At 38.7% G+C, this 24,071-nt stretch overlaps 1 protein-coding gene across 2 annotated transcripts in view; it reads left to right on the top strand.

Annotated features, from left to right (window-relative positions):
- Nucleotides 1-1,625: 1,625 nt before the first annotated feature.
- ADGRL4 (adhesion G protein-coupled receptor L4) overlaps nt 1,626-24,071 on the top strand; it is a 75,378-nt gene continuing 52,932 nt past the window's right edge. Inside the window, exons 1-2 of one of the 2 annotated variants that reach the window (XM_074876362.1) lie at nt 1,626-1,783; nt 3,259-3,408. In XM_074876362.1, the coding sequence (XP_074732463.1) occupies nt 1,762-1,783; nt 3,259-3,408 (172 nt within the window). In that variant the 5' untranslated portion in view covers nt 1,626-1,761. The remainder of the gene's footprint in view (nt 1,784-3,258; nt 3,409-24,071) is intronic. The other variant, XM_074876361.1, reaches the window with a different exon arrangement.

The raw sequence follows: 24,071 nt of genomic DNA, 5'->3' as shown, positions 1-24,071 counted from the left end.
TCATGTCAGCATGAAGGACAGGACATGCAGATCAAAGCTCCTCTCAGTTCATCTGACTTTCTGTTCTTCTGTGTCTCTGTGCATTAGATTATGGGAAAACTTAACAAAACAAACTAACTCCTAGTCCCTTCCTCTCTTCCCCTTTAAGTCCTCCACCCCTCACAAAAGCAAACAGGAGAAAAACACTCTTCCTACACCTGGACCATTTGTTCATTATTCTGTGGTTCATCAAAAATTAACATCCGCTTACTGGAGCTTCCTCTCTCTCTGCCAAGGTGCTACAGAAGTACTTTGTGCCAACCAGACACCTACGTGCTATTTCTACATGCCTCACACCTCCCTGGACTGAGTAGAGTTTAACCCATTGAACTCCAGCCAGCAGCGAACATGAAGCTGAAAAATGATGGTGAGCAAATAGTTCCTAACAAGTTTAGAAAAAATGTTGCCATATCTGCAGATAATTCCTAAGAGCAAGCTGATGCTTTCTTATCAGTTCCATATGAAATTCACAACCTCAAAACTTTCTGGCCAGATATGAGATATTTTGTCACAATGACATTCCACAGCCTCATGTCTGTTTTATATAGTTTAGAGAGATTGTCCACTCTTCTAGCATGTCCCTCTGCTTCCATCTATAAAGACAGGCATACACCAATGCTTCAGTTTTACAATGCTTCAATATGTGAGTTGCCATCTCCAGGAAGCTGGGAAATGATGGTATATACATCATTCATAACAAGATTAGAGAAAATATTGCCATGTACATGCATAATATAAGTACACGCTGACGTCTTGTTGATTAGGATGCTATAATGAGGATAGAACTGCTCTCACATTTTACACAAAGACATGCCAAATGCGTTACTACATCACCTATATTGAATATGTCCTATTACACACACCCTGTTCAGCCCCACGAACTCACAGAAACTTTGGTTCCTTCAGTTCCTGAGATTCCTGGCCATACAATTGCCTTCCTGCCTCTTTCCTCCCTGATTATACCTCTTTGTTTTCCTCACAAAGCAGAGTTCAGTGGATTTCCTGTACTTCCTCACAGGCCATTACTCTTAAAGCAACACTGCTTGGCTGCAGTAAGCATCTGTCTCAAAACCAAAGAAAGCAGTAGGAAGAACGATTGCAGTCAGACAAGATTGTCTCCAAAAAAATGGGTCTTGGGGCTCACATATATTCAGCTCACCAGAAAAAGGTGGAAGGAAGCATGTAGACCATTACCTTCAAGCTCATAAGCCCTGAGTTAATTACTAATCTCCCCCACCTCTTCCTCACCTTCTCTGATCTGCTCCACCATTCTTCTGCTGCTCCTTTACTCCTTCTGACAGCAGGCTGCACCCCTTCCATCTTCATCCTCCCACTGCCCCAGGCACTCTACCAAGCAGCTCCTTTAGCCCATGCTCCTCTAACCCACTCGCTCCTGAATCTTGTCTGATATCCCCTGTAAGATCCAGTCTCTTGCTTCTCTTTTACTTTGTTGTTTATTCCCTTCTCATTTACTCCCTGCTTGCCAGAAGACCAGGTCCTCAGCCCCTCCTGACCCTTCCTGTCCTGCCTGTGAGTCTCAGGAGCTTTTGGGAACGTGAAACTTGGGACAAAGGGCAGTGTCAGGGCTGCGCCTGCACCAGGACGTCACTCTTGATAGGCACGTGTGTATATTTTGCACATGGTCATACATTTTAAGGCAGGGCGTTTTTTTCTGCAACACAGGGGCTCTGCACCAGGCACCGCGCAGCAACAGCATCACCAATGAAACTGCTTCCATTCCTAGGTAGGTGAAATCTCCTTCCCTGGGGAGGGAGTGGAGGTGAGAAGGGAGTGGGGTGTGGCAAGGAGAAATGAGTGTGTTGGAGATGGTGGAAAGCTGCTGGGTACACAGGACTGAAAGTTCCCGTAGCTTTGGTCTGTGCTGTTACCAGATTCAATAATTGCAGGGTTAGGATCATCCCAAAACCAAATCCCCCAAATGTCAGTCTTTATTTCACTGAGGGTTTTATTCTGTAAAAAGCAGAAACATTGTGGGTTTCCATGGGTTTGTTTTTTGGTTTTTTCCCTCTCTGTCTGCTTGGGAGATTTTTAGATTTCACATGTTATGAACAATAAAATGACAACAGAATCCTACGAGTTTCTGTTTTAATCTCTGGAAAATGGTGTCTCCTCTCAGAAACAAGAGGGAAAAGATTTGGGTTATATATAATTGTTAAAAAAATGTGTGTAATTTTTAGTCTTTTGAATCTTGCATGAAATTTTAATTTGTCCAAGAAAACAATGCTTCAGTGAGATTCCCTGAAGCAATGAAACCTGTAATTATAACATTAGGCTAGCAAATATCCAGAATAATATTTGGGTAGGGAAAAGCAGAACTGCAGGGAAAGACAGCATCCAAAAGGGTCTTTGTTTTCTGCAACTTTCATTATGTCCTACTAGCAATTTATAAAGTACAAAGTAAAAAACTTACTTTCCCTTCTGAGCTAACTGCCTCATTTCTAACCTATTACAGGGTGTGTATAATTATTCAGCGAGATGTTAGTTTTCTCAAAGGGAGAGAGTCCTTTTTCCTTTGTGTTGAAAACCATATGCATTCATACAGTGGGAAAGTAGTTTACCATTTAGGAATTATCCAGTGGATGAAAAAAATAAGACAATACTTTCATAACATGGAAATGGTATTTTAAGAGATTAACTTTAAATAATTTGGGTAAATTCTTAAAACCTAATGTCATAATGCTGTAAATACTGTGACATGTCATTTCAATCTCTCAGACCATGCAATACATGTTAGCTACACAAGTATGGAAGTGTTTATAAAAATAAAAGCTATGATCAGGAGAACCTTCTTTGGTATTTTTCACTTGGTATGTGTAGGGCAGTTTAGATTACACTCAATACATAATTCAGAGTGCAAATAAATGTGCTTTACTGCAAAGTACTACAGAGCTTTGAAAGCCTTTCAAATCTTTTCCCCAGATCACTGAGTAACTTCTATGTTGTTTACCAATTTTATGCTGGCTGAACATATACACAAATTCTTAATCTACAGTGTCTGCTGTTCCTAGCCCCTGGATAGTTTTAACAAAGAAGTCCCAGTAGTTGGTGATCCTTGCCCCATCCTGCGATATAGCTGAGTCTGTGATAATGTTAATTTTACTGGAATACACCAATTTTGTGGATACTTTTTGTCCTGGTTTTAGAGCTCAGAATGTAGTTTTTAGATAAAGAAACAAGTCTGATTTTCTTTTGTTCCAGTTCTGATTTCCAGTCTGCTGGACTATGGCTGCACTTCTGCAAACTGCAACAGGACATGCCACAAAGACGCCAGGTGTGAAGTTCAGGGTGGGACAACAGGCTGCTATTGCTCCCAAGGATATACGGGAAATGGCATAACGTTCTGTAACGGTAAAAAATTTTATCTATATGCATTTCTGGTATGTGTTTGCTTGAAAAACTTACTCAAGAGCTCATTAACTCAAGGTGTCAAAACACCTTACACTGACATGTTCTCAAAGCAAAAAACTTTAGCAGTTTCTGAGAAATTCTACAACTTACTCTCAGTCTAGTATGTTAATATAGCATACCGTGCATCTCAGTTGAGTATGACCTGTATAAGCTCTTTTTCAGTTTTCCTTTGCCATGAGAGATGCTGATGTATCTTCTCTGATTTAGCTTCAGAAACTTCCCTTGTGACTCAGGACTTCTGAAGCTTGGAGTTGTCATGACTGTTACTTTTACAGCCCTCACACCTCATCCACACACACACACAGCACCAGGCCACTCTTCCTAGCAACTGATCATAATCAACTAATACAACTCCTGGGCTACTCTAGACTGAGGAGGTGTGTGTGCCACAGACACATGCCCGCATGTAAGGCCATTGTTAATTTTTCCACTACAGCTGCTTGCAAGGGAAATATGCCAGAAATTCTACAGAGGGATCTGCCTCTAGATGCCTCTATCTTCCATCCAAAGAAAAATATATTTTCCCTGCCTTCATTTTTGAATTATCCCACACTACGAATAGCTCTAGTACTTATTTCCACTGTTAGATATAGCAATGCCCAGCTGCAAGTAGACTGAAATTCATATGAATCTTGTCATTTGTCAGTGTCCTGAAAAGTAGTTATGAATATTAACCATCTGTTTGGTCAGTTTTTTTGTTTCATGTATCTTGGGCTATTTAGCAGTAACAAAGGCACTTCGGTTTTCGTATGAGCACAGGTATGCATCCCATCTTTAGTTTGGATTTTTATAGCTCATTTGCCATGGTGTACTTGGAATTGTGATTGGTTTAGGAAAATGTAGAACACAAAGACCTTTTTCCTAAGAAAGCTGTCTACACTTTTATAAGCTGGGAATGCTTAGAGAGAAATATTGCTGGCTAAAATAGTAAAAATTAAGGAATCACAAAAATCATACAATAATTTAGATTGGAAGAGACCTCTTGACGTCATCTGGTCCAGCTCCCCACTCAGAGCAGGTCCATCTCCCCACTCAGAGCAGGTCCAACTTAGAGAAGGTTGCTCAGGGCCTTGTCCAGCCAAGTTTTGAGTATCTCCAAGGATGAAGACCACACACCTCTCTGGGCCCCTGTTCTAGTGTCTGACTACTATAAATATGAGAACTATTTTCTGATATCTAGTTGCAGTTTCTCTTGTTGCAACTTTTAGCTTTTGCCTCTCATGTGCACTTACCGCTCTACATTTCTAATAATAGTTTATCTTCATCTCCTCTATAAACCCCTGTGACCCCCCATGAGGTAGCTCTACACGGCAATATGATTTCCCCTTTGCCTTCTCTTCTCAAGCCTGTACAAACACTGTTCTCTCAGCCTTTACTTTTCATCCTGTGTCATGTAGTCACTAAACATATTTCTTGATTTTAATGATAACCTTGCCCTAAATATAGGTCAATCATTATTTGTCTATCGAGCTGGTCAAAAGAAAATAAGAAGAAATGGCCTTCACCACACTAGTATTGTATTTGCACTAATTCAATTTTACTACTATGAGTAAGCTAGTTGATTTGAAAGTTAAGTGCATGTTATGTTTGCAGAGTCAAGGGCTTACGCTTGTGAATAATGCAGAGAAAGAAGAAAAACAAGCCAATTTTTAGCAATACTACCTGGAACAAATCAAACCAGCATTTACTTATCTAGCATGATCTGGTATCCACTACATTGTCTGTACTTTTCTAGAAAGTTGTGATTACGAGTCATCAATTAAATTTACAGTAAAGATACCTGTTGTTCTTCACTGACATTACTGATATTCTTAAGTCCATTATACTTTATACATTATATATGTACCCATTATAGCATTATTAAATCCATTTGTGTGATGATGGATTTATCTTACCTTCCATATTCTTTTTTCTCATACAGCATCTTTTTCTTACTTTCTCTTTTGCCTGTGTTTTCTTAGGGAAATCTACATTCAAAATTCATTTTAAAAAATTTATTAATCATTTAAAGAACATTCAGTACAGTGAAATATACATTCACAAACCTTGTGAATCAATTAATTGTTTATTAAGAATTATACTAAGTTTTCGAAAACTCAATCTTTAAAATAAAATTTCCAATGTCAGTCCAGGTAAACCAGCTACTAGACCTATTTGTGTTGCTTTGCAGTTAAGTGGCAATAGTTTGAAGCAAGCCTCATGTTGGGAGACCGTTTTCTCTGGTAAAATACCTCAACAACCACCAAAGTCACTTACCCTCCAGCTAAGAAGCAAAGCTTATATCAGAACTATGTGGCTGTTGCCCCTGAAAGAGAGATGACGTTTCTCTAGGGCATCATATTAGATGGCGCATTATTAATATTGTGCAGTAGTCCTCTAATAGCATAAACAAGTAACCTGAATTTTAATTGGGTAGGCTCTAAAAAGAATTAGAAATATAGACTAAACCCTATCATAAATAGTTTAAAGCTATGAAAACATAAAGCAAAGCCTCAGTTGCTCAATGATGTATTAGATCTTGCTGTTCTGTACAGTGAAAGCGGCAGGTGTATCTGCTGTTCTAGAGATAGCTACCCATTTTTCTTCAGTTATTAATCTTAGCCTTTTACAATGATAGTCCAGTCACCTTCAAAGGATATCATCAATTATGTGCTAATATAGGCATTTTCTAGAGAGTATATATGGTACATTGTGTTTACATATTTGCCCTTTTAGTTATTTAGATAGGTTGTGAGAGTCGTAATTACTGTCAACATCATTAGTAATTTCACATAGCTAAGAACCAGCTTCTTCATTGTGCTTATCCTGACAATTAAAGCAGAACAGTCATTGTTTTGAGGGTTTATTCTGGAACAAGTAATTCAAATTCTTTCTCCTGTAAAAATGTTGAAAACCAAAAAATTTTAGTTTTCAGGTCAGTCCTCTTAAGCTTGTATAGTTGGAAAACTGTCCTTTTTTATTTATAGTAACATTCTCACTGTTTTTACAAGGTTTACATTTGTTTCTCTACTTTCACTTGCTTGTAACACCTCTTAAATACTTGTAAAAATTATTTCTCTGCTAGCTCTGTCTTTTCAATGTGATACACTTAGACATTTTCCCTTGAGTTTACTGTGCTGCAAAAGGCAATAATGCCCTGTTACATTTATTTCCTAGCACCATTATTGATGAATCATGAATCACTGATGTCAGCATACCTTAGGAATGGAGTTTGTTAGTTTTTACTTTGCTCCCTTTGCCAGCTGGCTAAGTGACTGCAGAGACCTCAAGATTATTGGATTTGCTGTGTATAGATAAAGACATATAGATATGAATTTAATTTCCTGGTGTCAAAGTCATGGCTTTTAAAATAATTATCCTCTTACAATCTTTCCCACAAGATATCAACCACTTTAAATTAGGTCATGTTTTGGGCTTTCCGAAGGCATACTTTGGACAGTCTAACAAAAAGCTAATCGTCTCCATAATCTCATTGTCTTCAGTAAGAATATGTGTAGGAATGCACATATTCAGGAGAGTAACTGATTGTAGGATCTGGCCTCTTTTATATATTGGAGTTATAACTTCCATAGCAATAAATTCCTTCTGTACGGTATCTTTCAGAAAGCCATGAATGAGTCACCTTGTCAAGCTTTACACCTCTGAGGTTCAAAATACTATCCCATTCTTCTTACTCTTCTTTTGTATTCCTTGCTTTATGTAGTATTAGATGAGAGAGAACAGCCTCTGAAAATATAACTATTTGCCTTTTTAGGACTCCATTCTCGGGCAGCTGTGTATTCTGCATGTAATGCATGAGGCTTGAGCTTCACATTATCATACACCCTATCGAAGTAGCACAGCTAGAGCTCTTGGCATAAAAATATATCCAGATAACACTGATTTATAGACAAGTTAACTTCCTCTTGTGCAAAAATGCCATGGATTTTTTACAGATAAATAGTGTATATTTGCCACTTTTTAAAATCCATTTCTTTATACAGAAAGAGTCGGCCATATAAGTTAGGTGTTGCTCAAAATCCCAGCTTTCTTCCAAAACAAAATTAAAGAAAACAAACAAAATTTCAGATCCTTTAGAGAAGATTGGACTGGAAGTAAAACTTCATAGAAGCCAATATTTTATTTTTAAAACAGGAAAAAATGAGTTGGCATCATTGATGCTTTCCTAAGCAGCTCTGCTGTTCCAATACTGGCTGCTTCTTGATTGCTCACTGCCAATTTGCTGCTTTGCTGGCACACTGCAGGAAATTAAAGTAAACAGTGTGATCACAGTGTTTACTTTAACTTTGTAAAATACGGAAGGAAAATGAAGCGGTGCTGTTTGTTCCAGGAGGGTAGGCAAGCAAGCAGGAAAAGTCTGAACACAATATCCCTTCCAGATATCCCCGCACAATATTCCCTTGTAAATGTCACTTGCAAATTATACTGCAAAATTAATCAGACTTACCTGTAAAATAGTTACAGCTCTTCCAGAAATAGTGAGCAGGGATTAGGCTATCAGGGAAACTTTGTACTGAAGCAAGACACTGACTCTCTTTCTGAAGTGCAGCGTAGGAGGATTTATCATTTTCCAGAGGCAGAAAATACATTAGTGCAAAGTGGTATTTTATATCAAAATACAGAATCCCTGTTAGAACACAGGGCAATTTGTGTAAACTCAGCTGAATCAAGCTAAATGCCTACTCAATATCTGAACACAAACATATTTTCTTGGTTTTCTGAGGGCCATACGACCAACTCTCTGGCTTTTGCCAGCTGTAAAAAGAAGCTTTTCTATAAAACATCAGCTCCTTCCTCTAAGGTGATGTCGCTGTGTCCCACCGTCAACTTTTATTGCAGTCACTGAATTTGTTTTGATTCACTGTTGTCACCGTTGCTATTCTGCAGCACCCAATCAGTGTATAGTTTTGAGGGAAATTTTACCTTTCAAATTAACATGACCCTGTAAAACATTCGTGTATAATCATTTAATTCTACCCAGAAGTGTTCTTCAACAGAAAACAATCTAAGCCAAATGCTGGTTTACCAGAGAACTTTTTTTTTGTTACCAGCAGGCATACATCACTGGATGTCACTTCTGTGTTTACCAAATAGTCTGAAATCACTGATATGAAAGATCCAATCCACACACTTCCTAAATTCATTTCACTGCTATCAGTTACCACAAGCTATAAAAAGGCAAATTGCAGCTGCTCTAGCATAGCACAGAAGGAGAAAGATATGCCTTAGCCAAACACAAATAACAGGGCTCAACACAGGGGGTCACAGCTTGGAAAACTTGGGATGTGCTACTCAGGAGGCCAAAGCAGATCACCGATTTTCAGCCATTTTGACTTGCTCCTCATAGCCTCTGGGCTTGTCTCTCACTCTTCCTTACTCTTTTTCCTTTTTGCTTCTCCTCCTGTGTCTCCCAATCTCTGCTGCTTTGCCTCCAAATTCTGCTGGATCTTTTACACGGTTTCAGGATGGAACATGGTAAAACAAGAGTATGGGCTATGTGAAAGTGTAGAAGTCATCTTTGAATTCAGAATTCCTACTCCAGGATTAGGTGTCTGGCTTTTTGGTGATCTCAGGAAGTGTTACGAGGCACCATACTGTTTGTTGCATATGTAGGTATTATATTTAATTAAGCCCATGCCTTCAGTGTTCCTCTCCAGGGAACAGAAAGTTTTATTCTTTTCTGTATCTTCATTGGTCATAATGTAGCTGAATGTTTTCACCTTTTCTTGAAGTGAAGACTGACCACTGAGCTGTGCAAAGTTATGCAGCTGAGATATCTTGATCCCACATTCCAGATTAAACCTGTAGGCAGATCATGGAATTGAAAAACCTGGACAAATTATCAAGGAGGATTTGATATTCTGGTGCATGACAGTCCACTTGCCTGGGAAATTGTGGATGTTAATGTACAGGTTAATGTAGCAGGTTCCTGGACATTTGGGGACCTATGGCTTTATCTATGGCTTTGGTTTCTTCATGTGCAAGATGTTACACTTTTCTGTGAATTTGGGAAGGGTTTGATGGCTATGATGTACGTAGACTGCTGGGGACTAACCAGCTCTTACATGGTTGCCTTCCAATCACAAAGGACAGAAATATGTTTATGTTCTTGAAAATAGCCATACCTTTGGCTAACACTGTTAGTCAAAACAGTTTTTGTAGAGTTTACTTTACTTTTTATAACTTAAATTGCTCTTTGTGACTAGCTACTATTGAAAGTATATTTTAGTTGAAGCTTTTAAGAGTAAATTGGGAATTTGAAAGGGGAGAGTGTGTTACAACAGTGCATGCATCCATGAGAACATTAGTCAGATGGAAAGCAGTGCAGGATGTTTGAAGTAACAATAGGATCCTGCTGAATAAGACACAGTGGAGGCTGTCTTACTCCAATTTCCTTACGTCTGTAAATGTCCGAGTCCATAAAATTTTGACTCAGAGCATTTTATGCATTCAAAGTGCCAAATCCAGTTTTCTCACTCATATGAAAAAATCCCTCCCAGTTTCTTACTTGAATGAGATAGAGAGAAATCTTCAGAGGGTTAGCTCTCTTTCCTACTGCCAGAAAACACAGTTTGCCTGGGCCAGAGATATAGTCCACTATAACCATTTGTAAGATTGACCCTGACTTTAATAAGCCTTGGATCAAGCCCCTGATAGACTCATTACATTCACACATCTGAGCCAAAAAAAAAAAAAGCAAATAAAAGCAGCTCTATCTTTTTTTCCATAGTTTTTATTTGTATTTTCTTGAAATGGTACTTTGAGAATGACTATAATACAGTAATGCATATTTTGAATGGGCCAGGAAGAAACAAAACTTCCTCTTGTTACATCTGTAATCATATCCTCTTTTAAATTAATCCTGTTTGTATCTAAAAAGAGTTTTAAAAATGTGTGTCGATGATGTGGTAGAAAATAGTTACTTGTCTCTCTCAAAAGTGTACCCACACTTTCAAGCTGATCAGCTGCACATGGCTGGTTTCTTATTTGTTTAATTCAAAATGTGCTTTAACCCTTGCCAAATAAAGCTAATTTCCTTTCTTGAGAAGATATTCTTTTCATCCTGCTTTATGGTACTAAGAATCAATCAATATGTTACATGTTTAGAGGATGTGGGAAAATTCATGTAAGGAGCTTTCAACTTATTATTTCAGAGTCTGCTTACTTCATGTTTACCAGAGATATGATTCACTTCCTGTATCTCTAGCATCTGAAGCAGTCCCAAAAGGTCCAACAGTAACAACACATTCTTCTCACCTGCTGGTTTGAAGTAAATGGATGGAAGATATTTCCAGAACACGTATCCTCATACATGTATATTAAATGTACACAATTGCATACACAGGGACCTTTATGTAAGCAGGTATGTGAATAAAAAGCAACCTTTTCTATGAAAAAATGTAACACAATCTCAAAATTGTCAGGTTTATTCGTTCTGTGGTTGTATAGTTGAAATTAGGCTTTGTTAAGGAAAGACTGGGATTTATTGGAAAGAAATTGCTTCCATAATTTCCACCTCCTTGAAACATCTTCTGTACCTAGATTTGCACAGGGCAGAGCCTGCTACAGCCATCAGATTCCGCAGCTGCCTTTGGGGCTATGAAGTTAGTGTTCCTCACCTAACAATGAAAGTATCATAAGGAATTACACACACAAGAGATGATGATGTCACTTCTGCACAGCTACATTTATTTACATACAATATCCCACCAATATGGCATACTCATTTTACTTTTGTCTCTGTTCAATAACTCATAGAGTTCAATAGCAGAGAAGTGTTCTCTTTAGGATTGTTTTTCCTTTTATTTTGTTTGTTTGTTTACCTCTTCCAGAATAAACTGGCTAGGAGTGGTGAAGTTGTCTGTAACCTCATATGAAATGTGTAGTTTATCTAGGATGATATGCTGGTGCACAATTTTTCTGTGTATGACTGTGAAAAATTGCCGACTGAGCTGTTGGCAGACAGAATATCAAACCCCACTCATTCCTGTGTGTATGAAAGAGTTTAAGAAGGTAATTGACACTTTGGGCCTCTATTTGCCAAAGAAAGAGATAATGACGTCCTCCAAGAAGATTAGAATCTAACCAAACATTGTGCTCTAAATATAGAGCACAAAGCCAGGTGATGTTTGTGAAAATGCTGCTTGGCTGCAGGAGGAGGAGGGGGCTAAAGGACTGCAGTTTTGCACTGTATATTTTTTAGGTACACAGATTTAATTTAGAGATTATGGCTTGAAAATGAAATTTACAGTATGTGTGTTTTTCGGTGATAAGAAATTGATTTTGTGACCTTGGTACACACTAATTGAAATATCTGGCACTGTGTTTTGCTGAGGTTAAAGGAAGCCACACACGCCTGGAACCGCATTCTTCTTTCACCTTGAACTGCGCAGTTAATCACAATCACAATCACTGGCAGGAAGGAAGCTGCTGTTTTGCTGTGGTACAAGGAAGCTGAATAACCTCTGTTCATTGTCTAATGGATAGGTTGTTGTGTGATTACTTTGGGCTAAATTTAAGAGATTCATGATAACTTCAAAATGGAGACTTCTGGTGGAATTAACATTCATTGAGCACCAGGGACCAGAGCTTCACCTGCTGCCATGCAGCAGACGGAGCGAGCAGGCAGGTCTGCACAGCAGAGGTGCGGGGGATTCTCCTTTGATCTGCCCACTGCAAGTGTGGCTGCTCATTTCGGGCCGAGACAGCTCTGTCCTGTGCTCTTTGCTGCTGTGCCAGGAGATGATACAGGAAAAAGGGTCTCTAGTTGTGCTCTTCTGCATGCTGTTCCAGTGGCAGGGAGGAGAGAGCAGCACATGGGCTCCTCTGCCCTTGGACTGTTATTCCTGTGCATCCTCCTGCTTGAAAGGCCAGTTGTAGCATTTAGGAACAGCAGCTATGCCACAAGGGACTCTGCTGGTGGGGTTTTGATTTAATATGTCTGCTTTATTTAACTGGGTTTCTGTCTTAGTTTAGACTTGTACAACTGTGACAGTCTAAAGTTGTCTATAAAATAGTGTGGCAGGGTGTCCCATTATTTTCCTTATTACTTAATGTTACACATTTGTTTGGTTGGCACAGGATCATGTTTTTTCAAAAAGGAAAATGAAAGCTCCTGAAAAGCCTTGACAATAAATGGTTATTTGTTCAAAACCAGCCGAGTCCAATCTTTGTTTATGTTAGTAGACTTCATGTAATGGTGTTGCAATAAAGAAAAATAGCTCTTCAGGATGTGCATTGGCTTTTATGTTTTATTTGTAATAAAAGCTATGCACATAGGCAGCAATCTACATAAGTTACACTGAAAGAGAACATAAGCATAGATGGTGACTTGCATGTTTATATATTTAATATTTATTTGTGGCAAAGTGTCTGAATCTCAGTTTTAAAGAATGTGAAATTAGGCTGAGGTATTGCAGTTTTCATTCCCAGAAATTTACCAGAGGAAGACTAAGAGAAAAGGTGAATTCATCCTGCACCAGGAGATGACTGCCTCTCTCCTGCCCCATCTGCACAGAGGAGCTGCAGGTCCATTCCCCCATTCTTCTCATGCTCAGTCCCAGGTTGGGAGACAGTCCAGTGGTCCTCACTGCCCTCCTAATGTTGTAATGGTTTTTGGGTATCCCCAAAGTTCAAATGAGCTGAGGGCAGCATAGCCCTGGCTCACAGCTTGAGTCAGGAGTGTCATGGGGGTAGGGAGTTATTGTAGCAGTGATCTCTGCATTGCATTAAGGTCTTCATCACTGATCTCTGTAACATCAGAGGCTCTAAAAAAACGCCAGAGAAACTCTTCAGGATGTTGGCATGAACTGAAAGAGACATTCAGCTAAGCTCTGTGGGCCTAAATAGGAGCTCTGAGCCTTGCATCAATTCTTTGTGGTGATAGGAAAGGAGTAGGTGGAAAATTGTATTAGAGTGGAGGCTTTGCCTTACTTTTTTGTCTTGAATAAATCATTTTGGTGGGTAGCATTGATGCCAAGGAAGCTCTACCTTTTCAAAATCAGCCTGTAAGAAATTCAGAAGGGAGATCAGTGGAAACTGGAGGTACTCAGATGAACATGTTCGGGCCCTTTGTACCTATCCAAAACGTTTCATTATTTAGAGATATGATGAAGCATGCATCAATTCATAAATATGACCCACTGTGCAGTATAAAAATATCAATATTTCTGTCCCATTGTGTAAGGGATATCTGGTGCATACAGAAAGAATTTCATCTCCTTAACTACCACAGAGAAAATGGGAAAGGCAAATAGCCTTCAAAAGTGTATTGACTTGAAAGCAGAGATGAGGAGAAGTTTCTAAAACTTAACACAGCTTTTCATCTGCGCCAATCAAAATAGAAACTATGCGGGGTAACAGTTGTAAATGATGCAGAACTGTGATTTGGCTGCTTTTTTAGGGTTGTCACGCAATTCTTGGTACATTGATTTCACAAAGCTTTCATCACACTCAGTTCCATGGTTAAAATCTAGGAAATTCTTAGGAAAGCTGTCTTTAGAAAATGAGGTCACTTCAGGGGTGCATCATACAGCATCACTGCTCTCACAGCAGAAGCTATATATTCAGTCCTAGGTGTGTCAGGACACAGTGGTGGGCTACAGAAGTGTTGAGCTTCATTTGTATCATTTTGCACTTGAGGTCTGAAGCTTAGATGGATGTCAAAGGAGAGGTTGGGATAATATTTACACAGCTGTGGGCTGCAAAGAAAAGAACTGTTAACTGAACTTTTTGTACAACCTCTTGAATAAACAGGTAGTATGCTAATCCCCCCAAATGCTTCTTGTTGGAGGGGAAAGATGTGCTAAAAGGCCTCTGGGCTGTATTCTCTGTTCTCAGAGAAAGCTATTGCAGCTTTTATTAGCTGTAAAGTGCTCTTGAATTATTACTCTGGTTTTGGCCTTAGACTGATGAACATTCAGAAAACTTTTAACCTGACAATGGCACATTAACCTCAAGGAATGGCAGGCAGACAGCAGCATTCAAATTTGAGCTTGATATTCAAACTAGTAAGGGGTCTTTGCTGCAATATAAACATCTGGTTTTGAGTGCTGCAACAGAAAACCAAGTGCAGGACTATCGCTGCTTTCACTGGCAATGTGGTAAAAATAGTCTCTTGATACACCTGCTGCCTCTGTTCTTGTTGCAGTAAGCAATGGCAAGAGCATGGATGAGTACAGTAATGTATTTTATTATAGTTTCCTGCAGAAGAGGTGATGCTGATGACTTTCCTCCAACAGGGAGGTGACTTACGATTGACTCTTGCAAGCCACAATGGCTGTAGGACATAAAGCCACAGTTGGGGGTGGATTTTCCAAAGAAATATATGTTGAGCACTTTTGAACTGTCTGGCTTTATCCTAGGTGCCTGAAGGAGGACTGAGTTGTTTCAAAAGAATAATCCCAGTTGTGGGTGCTGAGCAATTGAAAATCTGTCCCTGAAGTGCTTTTTTTTTTTCTATCATCTGTTGGCAGTTTGGGCTTTTGATTGATTTATTACTTTATTTTTAACTGCAAAGACCCTTTAATTAGGGAGGGGAACTATGTGAATGAGCTGGAGCTGCTGGTGGTAGCAGCTCCTTGCCGTCAGAGATTCAGTAATTAAATAAGTAGATAATATCCTCCTTATTGAGAAGATTTAGAAAATCATAAGGACTTTGCATTATTACAGTGTTTAACATCCGCAAATGGAGGAAAAAACCCCATAATGGCAATTTTCATTAGCTGCAATGCATGTGGAGGGCTCTTTTCCTTTCTTTGAACAGCCAAACACTGAACAATTCCTAAATCCCTCCTTGTTACTTATGTTTTCTTCTCGGTGGTTAAAAACCCCATAAAGAAGAAATTGAAGACTTGCTATTAAAATACTTGCTGACAGCTCCATTCAAAACATCCTTTCAAATAGTGCTATTGCATCATGATTCATCTGCTATTCTGATATAGTTGCTTTAACACAAGTACCTTCCTTCTTGGTTAGGGCCCATCTCTTTTCATTGGAAAATTCTTCCTTCAGACACTTTATTGAATCTCTGCTGTAAACAAGTCTGTCTCTGGTGTGGTACTGTTTGTGTTACAGAACGCATGTAACCCTCAAAAAAACACGGTAAGAGGCTTATGGGGGATGAAAAATGAAAGATCATCACAGCACAAGAAAGAACCCCTAGCCTGTTCCACCTAGTCACCTGGAGTATATAGGTGCAAGTGCCCTGTTCAATTAACATAAGAAGTCAGGGGTTCTGGCCCAGCATAAGGACCCCACATCCCTGCATGCTGCCCTGTTGGCTGCAGAGCTGGCACGCAGCACTGCGCTCCTCTGCGCTGGCTCTGCCGGGGCGAGATCTTTACCTGGTGTAAAGCAGCACAGCTCTACCGATTACAGCAGAGTTATGCAGCTCCCACCAGGTGAAGACCAAATCCAGGAACATCCTGGGGATTAAGTGGTCCCCAGTGAAGCAGGGGGAATTTCACTCTTGAAGCTTGAAGTTAGAATTATTTACAGTCACTTTAACAGGACAACAGCTGCTCTTTACCTAGAGATGAGCCAACAGCACTGAAAGAATTTGGATCTGAATTGCAGATGGATGGATTTCAATTTGATTCAAGTAGCTGGACTGCACAATTCTGTACTGTAAGCTCTCAAAGTCAGAGCTTGAGAGAAAAATCATTAATTTGGAAGCTGATACTCTGAAAGACTTTTATGAAGCAATATATTTTCATAGCAGACACAGATCAATTTAAAAGCAGTAATCAAGGGCCATGTGCTACGTGTTCACAGACAGAAAATGTAGAGAATCCAGCCAGAGCCAGACACTTAACATTCAGAGCATTCAGACTAGCACTGAGGATGTTGCCTCTATGGAAAATAATATGGTTCAGAAATAAAGTATTGTGAATTTGTGAGATAATCACAATGTCATGTAGATATAAAGGTGCTGCTGGATCACTGCCAGAAACAAGCTCAACATAACTTTTCTAGGCAAATTTGGGTTTAACTTCTGTACAAATTTTGGGGGAAGGAAAAGTATCTGCAAATATTCCACAGAAAAGATGTGTTCAATTATTGAGACAGAAGAGAAAATTATAATATAATAGAACCCATTTAAATGACTTTTAATAATCTTTAAAATGCATTCTCTAAATTCAAATTAACTACAGCAATTTTCATCAAATGAGACTCAGACCCGGGGATTTTTCCCTTGCCAGTCCTAAGAATTTTATGTGATGTAACATTCCCTTAAAAAAATAAAGCATCCACACACAACTGTTTTATGTCATGCAAGTAATAGCATTGTACAAAACCAAAATTTATATTTACTTGGATACTACTACAACTAAAGTCCTCCTGGAAATTTTTAACCTTGCTCCCTTAGTAGTCTCTTTTGGAATACTTATATGAAAAAATAGTAGCAAGTGGCAATGATAGATATTTTAAAAAGCTGATTCATTTAATCTCTTACAGCAGTCATTGACGGACTCTGCTCTGTGCCATGCCATGTCTGAAATCAGATCCTCAAGCATTCAGCATTTGTACTTGGAGCCAGACACATTTTTCACTTGTTTGCTGAAGTTGTCCTCTGTCATGACTTGAAGCAACCTGAAAGCATCTCCATGTGCATTACTTATGCCCTCTCAGGTTGATTTTTCTCCAGTTTTCCATATCAGTCTTTACCAGCCAGGAAGGAAAGTAGGGAATAATGAAATCTTTAATGGGGGGCTTTATTTTACCTGATGAGTTAAGGTTTTCTGTGGGAATGACATTGAAGTGTACCTTTTGAACTCAGTTGTCTTCCACTAAATTAAAAAAAAAAAAAAGTTTTTTAAAAAGTTGAACGTTTTGCCTATATAACTTGATGTGAAAAGTTATACTGTAAATTCACATATACTGAAGAATCCACATGGAAGCGTAATTTTACTTTGGATTGGGCCATGAAAATAATTTGACCTTGAGTTTGCATTTCCCTAGCCATCAAAGTCAAGCAAACTCGAGATGTAAAATGGTAGGAAGTCAGATCTCTACAGTTACAGGTCTTGTGGAATGGTTTTTTTACTGCAAGTATTCCAAAGCATTTTTATGTGAGATGTTCCTATCTATTTTGCTTGGCTTCATTTTGAACAACATAATGTTATCTTAAGAGGCAAAATTTTATTTGAACTGAAGAGTCTGGTTAGACCTACAGTCTATTTAGATTTTTCTACTCCTTGGGCTATAAATTAGTAGGGAAAGATTCTTTATAAAAGAACACGCGTACATAGATCATAGTGTCTATGTACATTTAAAAGGCATTGAAACTATCTGAATTCCTTTAATCTATATAAAAGGTCCAAAACCTTAATTCACCAAATTTAGATCCATATCCAATTCATCATGCAAATGTGTCCTGCAAATGGAAAAGAAATAAATAAAAATATGCTGTAGTTAAACACTCTACAATAGTTTCACTAAAATAGATTAGGACAATGGAATACTTTCACAGGTTTTTCCATAGCACACAGAGCCTAGTGCTTGAAAAAAAAATCTTTTTTCATTCTGTAATGTGGGATCTATTAGGCAGCTGCTGCAAATAGCTAGAGAATTTATTTTGTTTTTACACCTCTAAGCAGATTCAATTTGGGGGAGTTGAGTTGCTTGTGGAGAGTGAAATTCTTGAAAGAGTTTATTACCTCTGTGTCAGTTTTTACTACTTCTGTTCTCTTCAGGTTAATAGTGTAAGTAAACAAGGTATACAAAGAAAACAGCAAGATTTTTACCACTGATTTCTCCTCAGAAAAGTGACATAATATAGTGATGTGAAGACAGATGACTTTGTATTACATTGCTATATGCTACTCCATTGCATGTAACCAGACAAAATCTTAGAAAATCCCAAACATTGAATTAGAAAATGAGAGTGAAGCCTTTTCTGGGATCTTTTGGGGAAATGTCATAATTAATAATTATCTCCTAGCTGGTTTTGTTGCTATTTCTCTGCTCCAGCCTTTGACAAACCAGATGTAAGCTGCTTTTGGCTGATATGTCAGTGGGCTCCCGTTATTATCAGGTGGGACATAAAACCCTCTCTCACATATTTGTATAGGTAGATCTGGTCACTGACTCTTCCTATTCCCATCCTCTCTGCTTTCCCTCTCTATAATATCTCTGTCCTGATTGGTGTTAACAACATCTAGTAATTTAATATCGTCTGTGAATTTAATTCTCAGGCTGTACATCTCTTTTTCCAGGGTATTAATAAATATGTAAAATAAAACTGGGCTTAACACCAACTCCTGTGGCAACCCAACTGGATACCTCTTCACAGCTCAGCGCAGTGCTGTTTGTCATGACTCATTATCCTTTGTTTACATTTCTTCAGCCAGTTTTCAATCCACATGACAGCATTTTTATCCAAGACATTATAAATTATTTTTCTAATAAGAATTTGTGAGCCACTGTATCAAATGCTATACTACAGCCCAGATATACTGCAGCCACTCTGTTCCTTCTGTACACTAACCCAGAAAGTGATGAAGAAACAATTACATTTGTCTGGCATGGTCTGTTCTTTGAAAATACAAACTATTGGTCATGCTTCCCCTGTTGTTCCAGATGATTTTTACACTCATAATATTTATTCCATTATTTTAGAAGAGATTGAGAGCAGTCATACCAGAAGATAACTGCAGGTTCACTCTCCCTCTCTTCTCCTTTCTCTTGGAAGACTTTGAGCAGTTGCTGAGATTCACACCTAGGGTTTTAAGGCAAAGTGGGTAGTATATCCCAAGTGCACACCCTTCAGTAATGAGGCATTGCATGTGAGGAGTACCACCAGAGCACAAGGAATAGGCAATACAGTCAGAGAGAAAGGACAGAAAGGTATGACATGGCTGTTAGGAGGCAGAGGACTGTCATGATGGTCTGAACAGAAGAAAGGAGCAGGGGAAGTCAAAGAGAGTGTCAACACTGGGAGTCAATTTGACAGGGGAATTCTGGAGCTGTTTGCTCTAGGGGAGGATCCTTAAAATGTCATTCATTCAGTGATTTTATCCGGTGTTGTATAAACCAGGAGTCATGCCTTGCTATCTTTCATAGTAATTCCTGTGCTGTTGTTTGCATCCCATGCCACTTGGGGCTTTGGAAAACAATTTAAAAAATAATCCAGTCTCTCTGTATGAATTCAGATGTAGGCATCATGTTTGTGCACTGTGCAGTTTGTGTCTGTAGCCCATCTCTCCTCATGCCATCTGGGCCACGTGGATTATTGGGGACAGGAGCTTCTGCTCTTGTAACCCCATGGTCGGGGCTGGTCCCTTACTCAAAATAGAAATACATGGACAGACCTTGCACTGGCTTTACCGAGAGCTATTCTTGCCTGAGAACAGCAGGATCACACCAAGGATCAAATCGTCTTTGTGGAGGGATTACATTTCCTGCCAAATATGTGACATGGTTCAGTTTCAAGCACACACAGAATAAATCTGTGACAAGACAGACATTTAACTGTGGCTTAGTACCCAGGACTGTCATGGGAAACAGCTCTCAGCATCTGATCTAGCAAGATCTTCTGGTCAATGTCTGCATGACCTTGGGATCCAGCTCTCTAAATAATTTCTAGGGATGGTGTCTAATGAAGTTTTAGTACTAATTTATGTATACCACACAAATGTGGATTCATACAGTTAAATTATATTGTGAGATGACCCTGGAGAAGCCACTTCTAAAGAAACTAGTTTTCCTTTCTGCCAGCTCTTGTTACTGCTCTGCAAATCTTTACTATCTTCTATGTGTCACTTACCTATGCTTATCCTTGGACTTTAAAACACATTCATTAAAGAGATAACAGGTTTCATTTTGTATATCATTAAGGATTATCCTGTGAAAACAATGCTACCAAAAATATGTGATGGCTGACTTATAAGGAATGTGTGGACACTTTGTACATATTACAGAAATTTTAGTCCAGCAGCTCCTAAGACTATCCACTTAGGAAAGCATGTGGAATAGTATAATGAGATTTTTTCCTTATATAACTATGAAACAAAAGAAAGAAAAAAAGGGGAAAAAATGACAAGGAAGTTTTAAAACAGATATGTGAACCTTAAAGATTTTGCACCACTTTTCTCCTCTGGAATTAAAGAATGTTTAAAGTAGAGTAACTTGGGGAATGTCAGCATGGCTATATGATCCCAGGATCTAAGCCATACTTCAAGATTTCACAGATTGGAATAATGCTCTCATGAATAAAATAATGCAGGATAAAGTGGTGTTTATGATTTCTTTTCTCAGCAGATTAGCTATGTACATCTTGTAACACAGGCTGGCTCTGTAGAATATCAAGCACAGCAAGAGACCTGTTAGAAAATGAATTACATTACCCAGACAAAGCAATATCAGAAATGTCCCAGAGTCTACACTATCTTAATGTTGATTTAAAATCATATATTCATATTACCTTTTTATGTCTAGTAAAGCAATGTGATGGAGCCTTTCTTTTGCCAAAGTTGTATTATCCCATTTCTCTGAGTTAGGTAAACTGTAATGTGTCTGCTTTACAGATGGATAAATTTAGCATAAAGAGAAGGAAGCCATTGTTTTCAGTCAAGAATGCCTAAATGTAAGCGCTTTCATCTATATTGGCCATCCATAGTGGCAGTGGCTCTGAAAATGAGCCCCTTTTCATTCATTTATATGACAGATTATTTTACTTTAAACAATTCTTGGGTAAAATACATTAGGCATCCCTAGGGCAGGAACTTGAAATCAAGACTCCTGCATGAAGACACTATCTGCCTGGCTGGAGACAGGTGCTCATGGGCTCGGGATGATTGAATTGCTTTTGCCAACTGGAGTAGCGTCAGTAGGAGGGATCGGGGATGTTTCTGATGAGGTACTGCCTGCGGCTGGGTGATTAGGGTGCTTTTCAAGACCAGGGGAGAGTGGCTTTGTTTAGGACTGCCTTTAAACTCCTGAACGCTAAAACACTGTTTATGAAGAGAACGTTGCCACTACCTCCTTCTCTTTCTACTTTTCTTCTTCCTGTGTTTGAATAAAAGTGACTGCAGCTGCCTTGAGCATAGTGCAGGTTCCCATAGGTGTGTTAGGCATATTATGTTTATAGGGCCTCATCCCCTTGGCAAAGAGTTCCCAGTTGAATTGAGGCATAGCTAAAAAATAGAGACTGGGCTGGTTATCACTGGCAGGGTCAAGGCAGTCCCGAGCATATCAGGGAGCACAACACAGGCATTTGTCAAAGTCCTGCTTTTGGTGCCAAAATCCTCTTGTCAAACTGTGACTAAAGAAGTAAGTAGCCACAGAGCAAGGAATTAGAGTACCCCAGTCAGTAGCCAGTCTTTTCCAGCCAACATTCTGATAAATGTTGTATAAATTATAGTATAATATAAATTATAGGCATATAAATTACAACTTGTAGCATGGAATATTGGACCTGCTGGGGGTTTTAGCCTGAATGTATGGCATAGCCAGCATACTGTTTCCATCATTTTAATAACCTTTATAGAGCAGGTGGCTGATGCAGTTAATGCTGCTATCATTTTTCTTTCCTTGTGTGATTTGCTGTGATGACAGTTCCGTCGTTTCATTTTGAGTATTTAAGGCTATTAGGAAGCATTTTCAGGCAATCATCTAGTATAGCTATTTTCAAGCATGCCTAAAGCGTATATGGAGTCACCCCCTTTCACACTGCATATTTCTAAATAAGTATATGACATGTTCTGTGTTAATCTGTGGAAAAACTATGGACAAGATCACCAGCTGTGATAAACTGCATAACTTAATTCAGTTAGGTAGAGTTATGCCCTTATGTTCCAGATGGGGATCAAGACCAACATCTTACAACTGCAAAGATTTCAAAGATGTGAAACATTTCTAAGATCATTGAAATATATATTTTGCATTTCAAAGATAAAATACAGAAACCAATATGTCATCAAACCATTTAATTTCCTTCCAAGTTTGAGAGTAAATTGACAAGAGATCAGCAATTGGCAGGAGAACAAATGAAACATATTGAAAGAGCCAATTTACTAGTATCGAGGGAGGCAGATGTGTCAGTTTTACATCTGCTCAAGCAAAGTCCATGTTGCTGTTTTTTCCCCTCCTCCTTTTAAAAAATATTTTATTATCTAAAGGTTTAGTTATTAGATAACTGAATAATCCTTTATAAGTGACCAAGGAGAACTCTGTTCATTGAAGAGCCCCTTTCATCACCATGCTGTGATTCTGGCAGTTGCAGTTCGTTTGTGGAAGTTTCTGATTTTTTCCCAGAACTTGTCACACCTGACACACACCAGATTTCAATTGCAGCTGAGTAGTTTCCTGGGCCCCAATACTCCAGATGCCAATTTACTACCTCTTTCTTGAACTAGCTATTAAAAGGGAAGGAAATGGAAAGAGCACTGAGATTTCCACTGACAGTCTACTTCAGAATATAGGCAGGTATCATGGCAATAAGCAGCAGAAGGAGAAAAAAAGAAGAAAGGGTAAGTGCTTCCATGTTTTTAAATGCAGACAGCAAGGTGGGACCCTTATATAGTTACTTTCCCTGTGAAGCAGGTAGGCAGTCATGAGTTAAGTCTGTCAATAGGTGTTAGTCAGAGCTGTAAGTCTGAAGTGTGGCAGTAGGTGTTGTTTGAAGGAACACGTATGGATAATGAAATGAGTAATTCTCTGCCCTTGATTTTCCCAGTAACTATTTGCTAGTCTCTATTCTTTTTATTGTTAGCTTATCATGTCAAATTCTTGTGAGGAGGGTTTTTAAAACATGTTAATAAAATGAGGTAGCACAATTATGTAATTCTTAATATTTTATTAATTTTGAAGAGGTTGGATATGTGGTATACCCAGGGTGTGTATGCAAAATTGGAATACTAAAGAATTTAATGAGAGAACCACTAGAATTTAATGAGTGGGACCACTGGATTTGCAGAAGCTTTGTTGCCAAGTTATACAACTGTGAATCAGATCTCAGGTGTATGTGTAGCCTGCAAACTGGAAACATAAAAATGTGATTTTATTTAAAATAGTGTTGCTAGGAGTTCGAAACATGAATTTTGTTTTGTCTTGTGTAACCTTTGAGTATCAGAGTTGTTAATGTGACTTCAGAATTAAAACTTTAAGTAAAAATATACTGAATATTGTGAAAGTATTCATTCCACATACTGAAGGCGTTTCTAAAGTACTGAGTACTGTAGTCTTGAGGTGCCCATTGATGCTTAAAAATAACAAGTAATTCTGCTCAAAATAGACTATCACAACCCTCTTTCTTGGTCACAATTTTTATCTTGAATTCCATGCTAGAAATTTTTTTCCGTGGGGAAGAATCTTTGCTTTAGGGAAGGGTTTGGTCTGCTTGAGAAAGATGTGTTAGTTACTGCAAGGAGAGCATCCATTGACTGGGCTGGAGTACCACCTCTCCGTGTCTCCAGGCCATCTCCAGTGCTCAGCAATGGGACCACTGAGCTTATAAACAAGAATGTGCAATGTAGAACTTCTCTGTGATATCAAAAAAGGTATTCAAGGTTAAATCTCACAACTAGCTGAATCCATGACAGAATATCCTTTTTAGGTCCGCTTGTTAGTGGAGAAATAAGGTACTCTTCTAACTATGCAAC

The sequence above is a fragment of the Strix uralensis genome, chromosome 8 (genome assembly GCF_047716275.1).
Source record: "Strix uralensis isolate ZFMK-TIS-50842 chromosome 8, bStrUra1, whole genome shotgun sequence".
NCBI lineage: Eukaryota > Metazoa > Chordata > Aves > Strigiformes > Strigidae > Strix > Strix uralensis.
Note: the sequence above shows the minus strand (reverse complement) of the source record. Positions and strands in the feature narration are given on the sequence as shown.